This window comes from Poecilia formosa, unplaced genomic scaffold, assembly GCF_000485575.1.
Source record: "Poecilia formosa unplaced genomic scaffold, Poecilia_formosa-5.1.2 Scaffold466, whole genome shotgun sequence".
In the NCBI taxonomy this organism is placed as follows: domain Eukaryota; kingdom Metazoa; phylum Chordata; class Actinopteri; order Cyprinodontiformes; family Poeciliidae; genus Poecilia; species Poecilia formosa.
In genome coordinates, this window is record NW_006800405.1 from 339,715 (window position 1) to 351,227 (window position 11,513).

At 48.1% G+C, this 11,513-nt stretch overlaps 1 protein-coding gene and 2 long non-coding RNA genes across 15 annotated transcripts in view; 2 read left to right on the forward strand and 1 right to left on the reverse strand.

Annotated features, from left to right (window-relative positions):
• Positions 1–11,513, forward strand: part of rasal2 (RAS protein activator like 2) — a 49,807-nt gene that overhangs the window by 23,352 nt on the left and 14,942 nt on the right. For 7 of the 11 annotated variants that reach the window (XM_007578091.2, XM_016664073.1, XM_007578087.2 and 4 more), the window contains exon 4: positions 10,935–11,041. In XM_007578091.2, coding sequence (XP_007578153.1) covers positions 10,935–11,041 — 107 coding nt within the window. Of the gene's footprint in view, positions 1–2,974; positions 3,091–10,066; positions 10,272–10,934; positions 11,042–11,513 lie in introns of those variants that run through there. The other 4 variants (XM_016664077.1, XM_016664078.1, XM_007578092.2 and 1 more) reach the window with 4 other exon arrangements.
• Positions 2,252–2,807, reverse strand: LOC107833836 (uncharacterized). Its single transcript, XR_001659606.1, has 2 exons — positions 2,641–2,807; positions 2,252–2,536 (listed from the first exon to the last, which is right to left on the reverse strand). It is a non-coding gene; the product is annotated as an uncharacterized LOC107833836 (long non-coding RNA).
• Positions 5,715–8,166, forward strand: LOC107833835 (uncharacterized). 3 transcript variants are annotated; one of them, XR_001659603.1, is made up of 3 exons: positions 5,715–6,352; positions 6,473–6,698; positions 6,801–8,166. It is a non-coding gene; the product is annotated as an uncharacterized LOC107833835 (long non-coding RNA). The 3 variants fall into 3 exon arrangements; XR_001659604.1 differs by lacking the exon at positions 5,715–6,352 and adding an exon at positions 6,366–6,388 and having other exon boundaries at positions 6,547–6,698; XR_001659605.1 differs by lacking the exon at positions 5,715–6,352 and having other exon boundaries at positions 6,463–6,498; positions 6,547–6,698.

Here is an 11,513-nt window from a genome sequence, read left to right on the forward strand (position 1 = left end):
CTGCATGATGAAAACACACCATGAGGCGTTCAGGTGCAGCGTGTTCAGGGGAGGTTTCCCTCCGCGAGGCGTTCAGGTGCAGCGTGTTCAGGGGAGGTTTCCCTCCGCGAGGCGTTCGGGTGCGGCGTGTTCAGGGGAGGTTTCCCTCCGGGAGGCGTTCGGGTGCGGCGTGTTCAGAGGAGGTTTCCCTCCGCGAGGCGTTCAGGTGCAGCGTGTTCAGGGGAGGTTTCCCTCCGCGAGGCGTTCGGGTGCGGCGTGTTCAGGGGAGGTTTCCCTCTGCGAGGCGTTCGGGTGTTCAGGGGAGGTTTCCCTTCGCGAGGCGTTCGGGTGCGGCGTGTTCAGGGGAGGTTTCCCTCCGCGAGGCGTTCGGGTGCAGCATGTAACTTCCCAGTGTGTGTGAACTGAGGAATGTCGGAGGACAAAGCGTCCGCTGTCCGTCCCCCGCCTCGCTGACCCCCGCCCCCCCTCCCTGTGAGACAGCAGGCCGAGGGGATTCCCACGCAGAGCTGCAGGGGTCCTGACCCGGTTTAACTGGGAACACTGGGAGGGTCTGAGTCCGTGATGAGGTCATTGATCTCTGGGGGGGAATTTATATGTTAATCGGACCTTTAACAACCAGTTTAAACTGGAATCATACTGGTTCTGCTGACTGGTTCAGTCTGCACAGTTTTACTGGGTTTATACTGGTCCTACTGGTTCTAATGGTTCTGGTTCAAACTGGGTTTATTCTGGTTCTGATTCTGGGCTTTACTGGAAACGACCGGGCCTTTCCACCAGTATGAACTGGACTGGGTCAGTGCTGGGACTGTACGGTTATACTGGGAGTGGTGGATTTTTAACTCCTTTGAGTTTCACAACAAACTTAACTGGGAATACTGGAAATAATCCTCCTGTTGCACCAGTTTATACTGGGATCAGTGCTGGAGCTGAAGCTGGAGTTATACTGGGGGAGTCACTGGTTTTACACCAGTTTCATGAACATCTTCCTGCTGGAAGTGTTCAGGTTTTAAACTGGTTTTAAAGTGGCTTCCAGCTGACTTCATACTGGGAATACGGCTTCATGTGTCACTGGTTTTAATGGTTGGGTCAGACTGCTTACTGGTTTTACTGGTTTTAATGGGCGGCTCAGACTGGTCCCTGGTTGAAAGCAGAAATGTTTTCTGGTTCCTGCTGGTTTGTTTTGGTTTTTACTGGTTTAACTGGTTTAATTGGAGCGTTTTGGAGTTCAGGCTGAATGGAAACCAGAACTGAACCTTCCTCTTCCTCCTCCTCTTCCTCCTGTCAGCAGCGGCTCGGTCTAATTACAGTGTCTGACCGTCTGACTGTCCCTCCACAAACACTCTTCCTCCTCCTCCTCTTCATCGCCGTCCTCTGAGGAAAACATCTGGGAATCTGTTGGAGTTTAAATCCTTTAACGTGAAGAATCTGAATCATGAATTCTGAATATGGAGCTAAATTAATGAAAGAATCTGAGATTTAAACCAGTTTTCTGATCCCAGTTTGTTTTGTGTTCACACATCAATCCGGTTTGGGAATCTAAACCTTTGCTCTGAAAAGATTCCCAGCTCCTGTGTGGAAATATCCCAAAGATCATCCGCCATCTTTTCCTGTGACTGGGTGAACTGGATCTCCAGAAATTAGACTGATCTGGAAGATTAAATCTTTAAATAGGACAGTAACGTTTTCCCAGGAGGAGAGAAAACTGGGACGACTCGCTCTGGGATCTTTGGGAAAACTTGGAAAGTTTCCGGATTAGTGTTAGAAACTTTAGCTTAATGGACGTTTTCTGTTTTGGACAGATTGATGCTTACTGCCCCCTGCAGGTGGGAGGACCTTCCTGCTTCTTTATGTCACATTTATTCAGCTTTAATAATAAACCCTGATGGGTTTGATCTGCTCCTCCTCTTCCTCCTGCTGTGGATGAAGACCCCGTGGCTGCTTCAGTGCGGCTCAGACATCTCGGTGATCTCACTGTTCCTCTCTCATCCTGCTCCTGTCCCGTCTCCCCACTTCCTGCTGCTGCGCTCACCTTCAAAATAAAAGCATCCTGCAGTCTTAAGTCTTCAGAATAAAAGTCAGCTCAAAGATGAAACTTTTTCCACTTCAATCTGTATTTCTAACAAACTTAATTTAATAAGTTTTATTTGAAAAGAGGAATAAAATAAAACCACAAAATGAAGTTCCAAACAAATTATTTAAAAAATAACCTAATTATAATATAATAAACTCTGAGAACTTTTTAGATGTATTGAGATCTAATTAATCCAGATTTGTGTTTTAATCAGTTCATTAAGTCATAAATAAGAGTTTCTATCAGTAAAACAAGTTTTTCATGCAGAAACCATTAAAGAAACACAATAATCTCCACCTGGAGGTTCTGGGCTCTTATTGTGAAGGTCCAGCAGGTGGTCGGAGGTGCATTCTTGGTGCATAAAGGAGCGTTACCACAGATCCTTCCTCCCAGGACGCAACATCACGACTGTTCCCAACGAACTCAGTATTTTTTATAACTGTTATGATTCCGTTTTTAATGTTCCTGTAAATATTCTGCTTTTCAACTCGCATGAAAAAACATTTATTTATCCCAAAGAGAAACTGAATGTAGTAACTGAAGAGCCATGACTGTCCTGACATGCTAACCTCTGCCGGAGAGCTAGCAGGCTAGCTGTTAGCTAGCTCTGCTAATCCACCTCATTTGCTTTTGCTGCTGCTCTCAGCTCTCTGCTTGTTGGGTCTGAAATATGTTGAGTCGGATTTGATTCCTTCCTTCTCTCTGCTGCATCCATGACGCCTCATTTTCACCTCCTCTGGGATTTGGGGTCAAAGTTCAGGTGTTATTTGAGATTTCGAGATGCTAATCAGCCTCTTCCTGTTGTAAAAACAGTACCTTGTTGCCATGGTAGCGCATCACAGCAACCGTCTGAAAAGTAACGTAGGAACAGCAGAAATCCTCCGCTGACAGCCTGCCGGGCTCTTATTGTGAAGGTCTGTGCGGAAGTGAGTGTGCTGAATCGGAGGAGTCTCTCAGACTGAATGAATATGTCTCCGGCTCGGGACACGTCCGGACCTCGGTTCTGATGGACCTCGTAGGTGAGTCCCGTCCCGTTCGCCGCTCCGAGCCCGGTGCCTGGTCACCGGAGCGCGGGCAGCCTCTGTGGCCGGTTGCGGGGCTCTGTCCTCCGGCTGTCGGCTCTCTGAAACACCGCTGAAGTAGTTGGCGTCCGGCTGCAGGAACCTGCTGCTTCCAGCCCAACTGAGCCGGTACCGGTCAGGGGCGAAGCTAGTCGGAACTAGCACTTATCAATCCCGAACGGAACCGAACTCCAGGTGTAATCCGAGCTTCAGAACCAGAACCGCTGAGTTCGTGTTTGGTCCGTTAGGGAATCTGTTGAGATGAGTTTTCCAGGTTTGACCCAAAAATCCGACAGTAACTGGCTGAACAGGTCCGGTTCGGATTTATTCACACGGAGTTCAGTTGGAGTCAGAAAGTGATCCGGTCGGTTTGGTTTTGATAAATGTTTAATTTTCCCGGGATCCAAAACATCCCGATCCGGTTCCTGATGATCTTCATCCTGACCTGGTTCCATGTTGGCTTCTGCCACCTTCATTTGTTTTTCATGTCCCAGGTTTGTGTTGATTCGCCCCAAATTTATCCCGTTTCTCAACCAATTCAGTTTTATTCAGGTTTTATCCCAGTTTAAATCTGGTTCTGGCCAAGTTTCATTCCTGGTTTTATTCCACTTTGTTCCGGCTGATGTAGATTTTTCTGTTTTAATTCAGGTTGTATTTTGTCTTCACCTTGATTTTATTCTAGTTGTGTCTCACTTTTATCCCATTTTCTTATCAGATTTTATTTTTTTACTAATTATAGTAAAAATACATATACGTATAGTACATATATGTATAAATACAGACTGATTTTGTCTGTATTTTATCGTAGATTTATTCTGACTTCATCTGGGCCTTTTTCTGTTTTTAATCCCAGTTTTATCTCCATTCAAACTAAATTTAGTCCATATTTTTATTCTTTTTGCCACTGATTTATTTCCTTTGTGTGTGTGTGTGTGTGTGTGTGTGTGTGTGTGTGTGTGTGTGTGTGTTATCCCAGTTTAATTTGGGTTTTGATACCAGTTCACATCTAATTTTATTCAGGTTTCATCCTGTTTTATAACAGATGTTTTTTTTTCCCTCTGATTCTTTTATCCTGAAAATAAATTCAGTTTTATTCTGACTTTTGCTCTGATTTTTATGGGTTTTTTCTACTTGGATTCTATTTTTATCTTCATTGTTCCTGGTTTTATTCCATTGTGTTCGTATTCAGTCTGATGTTGATTTTCCTGATTCAGGTTTCATTGTGGTTCTGTTTGGTTCTGCTCTGTCTCGGTTTGATGCTGACCATCATTTGTTTCATAAATATCATTGTTCTGTTGTGTGATACAGAATTTTGTCTCAGTTAAATTCTAGTTTTAATTCTCAGTTTTTGGTTTATCGAAGGCAGAATTTTATCCATTTTAAATAAAAAACTAAGTACGCTATGAAGGAAGTCCAAAAACTCTGAACCAGAATTAAAATGCTGACCCTGACCTCCTCCTCTGGTGGATCCAACAGAACCAGAACGTTTGGTACCAGAACCGAGTCTCCTGGTGTTTAAACATCCTGACCAGCTGATTTAATTTGGTGATCCGCTCTAACATCCTGACCAGCTGATTTCTGGCCAGGTGAGTTTCAGAACCTGTTGTTGCTCTCAGTCAGGCGTGATGCTCACCTGTCAGCCAATCACAGCAGGGCTTTCATGATGTCATCTGCAGCAAGGCGTGTCTTGTCTGCAGGTCAGTTTGGGGTTAAACTGCGTGCTGCATTCAGGGCCGGTCATGTTAATTCAGCCACTCAGCTGACGGCTCTGATGCTGCAGCTGATCCGAGACCAGCAGTTCTGTCTCGGTTCTTCAGAAGTGGGTCGCGTTGTCCCACACGTCCCCCGGATCAGTCCGGTTCTCTCGGCGCTGTCTGTTGGGTCCGGCCCGACCCGACGGCTCTGTTAATGAATTCAGAGGAATGCCGGTGGAGGCAGAAGCAGATCCGGTTCCCTTCAGTCAGAAGACATTCTTTGAATATTTGCTGTGAAAGCTGAGCTCTGTGACGATGAAGGACGAGTCGCAGAAGGAAGACGGCGTTTGGACCTGCTGATTGTTTCTTCTCTGGAGAATCCAGGAAGCAGGAAAGTTCACTGAGATTCATGAGGAACATCAGGGATGGAGAAACGGACCGCCACCATTTCAGATGGATTCCTCAGGAGCGCCTGACAAACACCTGAAAACCTCATGCAGGTGTTCTTCTGTTTCCCTCCAAGCAGCTTTTTAATTACATTGAAACATATCAAAATATCACATTTAGACAAGACATTTATCCTGACAACATTCATAAAGCAACATCAGTGCTGACACACGTCAGGTGCTAAGCTCATGTGCAGAACGTAGCCTGAAACATACCAAATATGACATGGTTAGCTTGCTATATTAGCAATAAATAGACCAAAAATAACTCGTCTTGTTTTCTAACATTACTGTGAAAATGCCAGAAACAAAATATTTAGCATACTGCGTTGGTCTGCCAGAGTTAGCTTGAAAAATACAAAATATAACTAAGATAATGTGTTACTAGTATAGGAAAGGCCAAAATTCATCCATCCATCCATCCATCCATCCATTTTCTTACACCCTTGTCCCCAGTGGGGTCAGGAGGTGCTGGTATGTCCAGCTAACGTGGCGGGTGAGAGGCGGGGTCACCTGGACAGGTTACCAGTCTGTCGCATGTGACAAAAATATTGAAAAAAAAAAAACAGTCATATAACATTTAGCAAACTGATGTTAGCGTACAAAGGTGGCACTGATACAGGATTTTTAGTTATCACTCCAACAAATAAACATTAGCATGCTAATGTCATCTTAATGTTGTAGACGATGCAGTTAGAATGCCTCTATTAGCATGCTAATGCTAACATCTCTGGCTAAGTCCTGGGATTTTCTCAGCTACAATAATTTCCTAAAAGCTTGAAAAATGTAATGTATTAATATAAACTGATTGGCAAGTATGTCCAAAAATATAAGCCACATTTTTAGCTGAAATGTTCATTAATATCTAAATCTTTTATGTCTCACTTTTGTCTTTGGTATTTTTATATGTGAAACAGTAAAATGTTCTGCCTTAATTTATTTTCCTTAATGATTCATTAGTCAGAGAAACCAAAGGGAAACTGAAGGAACCGTCTGGTTCTGCAGCGAGAAGCTTTCAGCCTCTCTGGAACAGTGAGGGCGGTTCAGAGTGTGAGGCTTCAGGTGTTCAGGTGCGTTCAGGTGTGTTCAGGCGTGTTCAGGTGTTCAGGTGTTCAGGTGCGTTCAGGTGTGTTCAGGAGTGTTCGTGCGTTCAGGTGTTCAGGTGCGTTCAGGTGTGTTCAGGAGTGTTCGTGCGTTCAGGTGTTCAGGTGCGTTCAGGTGTTCAGGTGCGTTCAGGTGCGTTCAGGAGTGTTCGTGCGTTCAGGTGTGTTCAGGTGCGTTCAGGTGCGTTCAGGTGTGTTCAGGTGTTCAGGTGCATTCAGGTGGGTTCAGGTGTGTTCAGGTGCGTTCAGGTGTTCAGTTGTGTTCAGGCGTGTTCAGGTGCGTTCAGGTGCGTTCAGGTGTGTTCAGGCGTTCAGGTGTTCAGGTGTGTTCAGGAGTGTTCGTGCGTTCAGGTGTTCAGGTGCGTTCAGGCGTTCAGGTGTGTTCAGGTGCGTTCAGGAGTGTTCGTGCGTTCAGGTGTGTTCAGGTGCGTTCAGGTGCGTTCAGGTGTGTTCAGGTGTTCAGGTGCGTTCAGGTGGGTTCAGGTGTGTTCAGGTGCGTTCAGGTGTTCAGTTGTGTTCAGGTGCGTTCAGGTGTTCAGGTGCGTTCAGGTGGGTTCAGGTGTGTTCAGGTGCGTTCAGGTGCGTTCAGGTGGGTTCAGGTGCGTTCAGGTGTTCAGGTGCGTTCAGGTGCGTTCAGGTGTTCAGGTGTGTTCAGGTGCGTTCAGGTGCGTTCAGGCGTTCAGGTGCGTTCAGGCGTTCAGGTGTTCAGGTGCGTTCAGGCGTTCAGGTGTGTTCAGGTGCGTTCAGGTTTGTTGCTGTGTGAGCTCCACCCAACGACTCAAAGGTTTCAGTCAGCAGCTGCTTCCTGTCTGAGGTCCTGAATGAACGATCAGGAGCGTCTCAGACATTCCCAGCATTCCTCAGCTGACATCACTCCTCACGTTCAGTCCGTCTGCAGAGCGGCTCCGCCCACATCTGGGGTCAAAGGGTAAGCAGGTGAAAGTTCAGTTTCTCATCGTGGGAAGCTTCGATCCGAACAGAGGCAGGTGTGTCAGACGTTCTCCGGGTCCGGACAGGTGGAGCCGGTCGGCAGGTGTGTTTTCCTGGTTGAAGTTCTGCTTCGGTTGGTTTCGGTTTTCGCAGGAAGATCCTGAATCCAGAATGAAAACTGAAAAACATGTCGGTTCATTTTACGATCCGGAGCGTTCCCAGGAATACGACCAGAAACGGATCAGCCTCAGCTTGGTTCCTGCTCAGCTGCAGAGATTTATCCCAGCATGCTGAGTTGGACCTGAAGGCAGCGGTTCTGGACCGGCAGCTGAACCCGATGGTTTGGACCTGCATTCCTGCGCCGTCCCAAACCAAAACCACCTGATGGTGTCTGGAGTTATTTCTGGCTGTTTGTTTCCAGAGCAGGCAGGAATGTAATGACGGGTTCCCAGGGTGTTTGCTGCACCTGCTGACCCGCTCTGACCCGGTTCTGGTTCCGATTCAACAGTTTGTGGGATGTTTCTGGAAGGTTTCAGGATCTACAGCTTCCTGCTGAAACTCACCTGCTTTAATGAATGGGTCAGCAGCAGAGTTCTGCAGAATCTGCTCAGGTTCTTTGGGTTTTCTGCAGACAGAAACACTTGGTTCTGGTTCTGGTTCTGGTTCTGGATCCTATTCCTATCCATCATTAAGCTGCAGAAAAAACACTTCAGTTATAACTGAACCGGGTCTCGATCCAGGGATGTGAAACATGAGCAGCAGCAGCTCTTCAGAACCAGCAGCCGTCCTGCCAGTAGAACCGGGTCTGTCTGTCTCTCCAGGTCTCTCTGTCTCCAGGTCTCTCTGTCTCCAGGTCTCTCTGTCTCCAGGTCTCTCTGTCTCTCCAGGTCTCTCTGTCTCTCCGGGTCTCTCTGTCTCTCCGGGTCTCTCTGTCTCCAGGTCTCTCTGTCTCTCCGGGTCTCTCTGTCTCCGGGTCTCTCTGTCTCCGGGTCTCTCTGTCTCCGGGTCTCTCTGTCTCTCCGGGTCGTCCTGGATGGCTGACGGTCCGGTTTCCCGGTGCCTGATGGGATCCTCTCTCTGAGTTTCCTCTGGTTTATCTTTAGCAGCGTTTTTCTCGTGGTTCTTTGCCGAGAGCTGAAGGCTTCGGCCCGTTCATCTCTGAGGACGGGAGCGACCCAAACGGGTCCTGCTGGTTCTGAAAACCGGAGCAGGTTACACAGAAACTGGAGCTGCTGCTGGACTCCAGTCTGTCCCAGTTCCTCTGACCTGTGAAGGTCAGGCCGCCTCTGTCAGCCGAGACGCTGAGTATCCTCCAAACGCATCGACCCGGCCGAGCCGGGTCCAATCGATACCACCTGCACGACCAGAGGAGGATGGAGCAGAGATACCAGGAAATGGATAACAGCATATATAACAATTAACAACAGTGATAATAATGCACATAAACTGATTGTTACATGAAAATATACTGTAGACTTATCAAACATTAAAACATCTTATCATCAAAAATGTAGCTAATGGATGGTAACATTGATAAACACAATAATCTATTTATAATCAATGTATCAGTGCAGAAAAACTGATGTGCAGTAAAAGCAGAAATGTTCTTTAAAACAGTAAATGTGCAAATGGCAGCAGGGATGTGAACACTGATTCACATGTGGGGAACGTTGTTCACCTGTCCTTCTGTCTCCTGCACAGGGTCAAAGGTCATCCTATCAGTGGGAACATTTACGTTCTTCCTGCTGTTATTGTTCATATTCCAGAGGCGACGTCACACTGTGTGTGGCAGCAGTCGCCGTTAAACAGAGATTTACTCAGTTCAAATGTTTCCCATGTAAACTGCCTGTGTGTTAGCGGCTAGCAGCTAGCATTAAGGGCCTCCATGTTTGCGCAGTAAGTTATCATGAGTATCGGGGTTGGTTCATATCTGTTGGCGGTGCAGTAGTTATTGCTGGATGTGTTTTACAGTTTTTCATGCCCGTTAGAAAGTCTCACAGCAGCAAAAACTCAAAACAGGAAGACATGAAACTCCAGATCATTTAGTGGAAGAAAGACAAAAACAGGCAGAAATGGCAGCAAACATCTTCATCACAACATTTTCTAATAAAGGAAAAAGGCTGCAGCGTTTTCCAACACAGAGGCTGAAAGCTGGCTAACCTTTCTGTTATCTGTGTGAAGTCCTGCTCTCTCTCGCTCTGTCGCAGCCTGACTCTCTCTGGTTCCTCTGGCTTCGTTTTAAAAACCTTCGTCGCACAGAGGACAGCTTCCTGCAGCAGGAACGTCCACACCGAAGAGTGTTACCAGGCTGAGCTGCTGGCTGTTTGGTGAATCTGACAGGTCAGCTGCTCTGCTGCCGACCTCTGACCCAGAGCTGAGGTCAGCCGACCTCTGACCCAGAGCTGAGGTCAGCCGACCTCTGACCCAGAGCTGAGGTCAGCCGACCTCTGACCCAGAGCTGAGGTCAGCCGACCTCTGACCCAGAGCTGAGGTCAGCCGACCTCTGACCCAGAGCTGAGGTCAGACGGGAAGCTGCAGAGGGAAACGGCGAATCTGAGCCACTGGGTTAACGGCACCCAGAGCTAAGAACGACATCAGGACAGGAGAGAGGAAGAGGAGGAGGAAGAGAGAGAGAGCAGGAGGAGGAAGAGAGAGAGCAGGAGGAGGAAGAGAGAGAGCAGGAGGAGGAAGAGAGAGAGCAGGAGGAGGAAGAGAGAGAGCAGGAGGAGGAGCAGCAGGATTGATTGGATCGATGCGGTAAAGCTGGAGGATAGAGTTACTGCTGAGTGAGGAGGGAGAGGCAGGATGGAGGATGTTGGATGTCGACGGGACGCAGACGGATGTTTGCAGCTTGAGCTGATTGGCTGGCGGGCGGCGGCTGCTCTGTCCAATCCCGTCTGACCCTGTGATGTGTGTGTGTGTGTGTGTGTGTCCTCCTCAGATGATGGGGAACAGCTGCGATCGAGGTATGTTTCTGTCATGTGACCGAGCCGTCTCACTTCCTGCAGCATGCTGCCTGAACTTTGTGTCCGGGACGAAGAGCGGCGATGGCGTCCGCGTTTGGGACCGCTGCCGCGTCTCCCCCTCCCCCCTAGCTGCTTCTGTGTGTGTGTGCATGAAAGTTCCTGCTGCGGCGCTGCTGCATGCAGCGAGCGTCCTGCTGCGGCGAGCTCCTCCAGCCCGGCTGCTGCTGCATGCTGCGTTCGCTGCAGCTCCGGCGTTCCTGCTGCAGGAGCCTCCATCGCATGTAAACATCATGACGACGGCGCTCGCTGCTGATTGGACGCTTCAGAGTCAGATCTGAGCCAATGTCTGTCTCTGGTTTAGTTCCTGCAGGTTTGGTTTGGTTTTCCTTCAGCAGTGGAGCGTTCAGCTTCACGGTCCAGAGATCGTTCTGGTTCCTCTTCCTGCTGGACGTTCAGGAACCAACTGCCATCTAACCGTCCATCCGTCCTCTGTCCTGTTTGTCCTCCATCGTCTCTGAATGACATCAGTCCCTCTGTCCATCATAAAGATGATGATGGACGGACATTAGTGGGAAAAAACAGGAAAAAACAGGCTGCTCTGGTTGATATGACTAACTGTCCCTCTGTCTCTCTGTCCCTCTGTCTCTCTGTCCGTCTCCTCAGAAGTGTCTTCGGAGCGGTCTCCGAGGAGGAGGAGTATTTCCGGTTTGGGCAGCTCAGAGAAGAACCTCGCGGTCGACAATCCCAACTCTTCTCCGTTTAAAGTGCCGGTGAGTCGGAGGACGTCCTCCATGTCCTCCATGTCCTCCATGCCCTCCATGTCCTCCTGCAGCAGTCATGTCTTTAAGGACCAGGTATTTGCTCTGATTCTGGACGCCTCAATGAGATGAACGAGTCGTTTAGGATCCAGGTGAACCAGGGACTCGTCCAGTCAGTAGGAGAGCAGACCAGGTCAGTTATTGGGTCCTTTAGTAGCAAATTATGGACAAGTCATCATAAACGGACTAGTCAAAGACCAGTCTAAGGAATGTTAAGTAGACCAGGAAAGGCTACAGGTTTTTAGCTGCAAGTCCTAATAAGTTCTCAAGTCTTGAAGGGGATTAGTCCATCTCAAACCTTTAGAAAACCAAGTCCTAGTTTAGTTGTGCTGTTTCTTAGCTGCTGCTACTGCAGCCTGGCAGTAGCAGCAGCCTGGCAGTAGCAGCAGCCTGGCAGTAGCAGCAGCCTGGCAGTAGCAGCAGC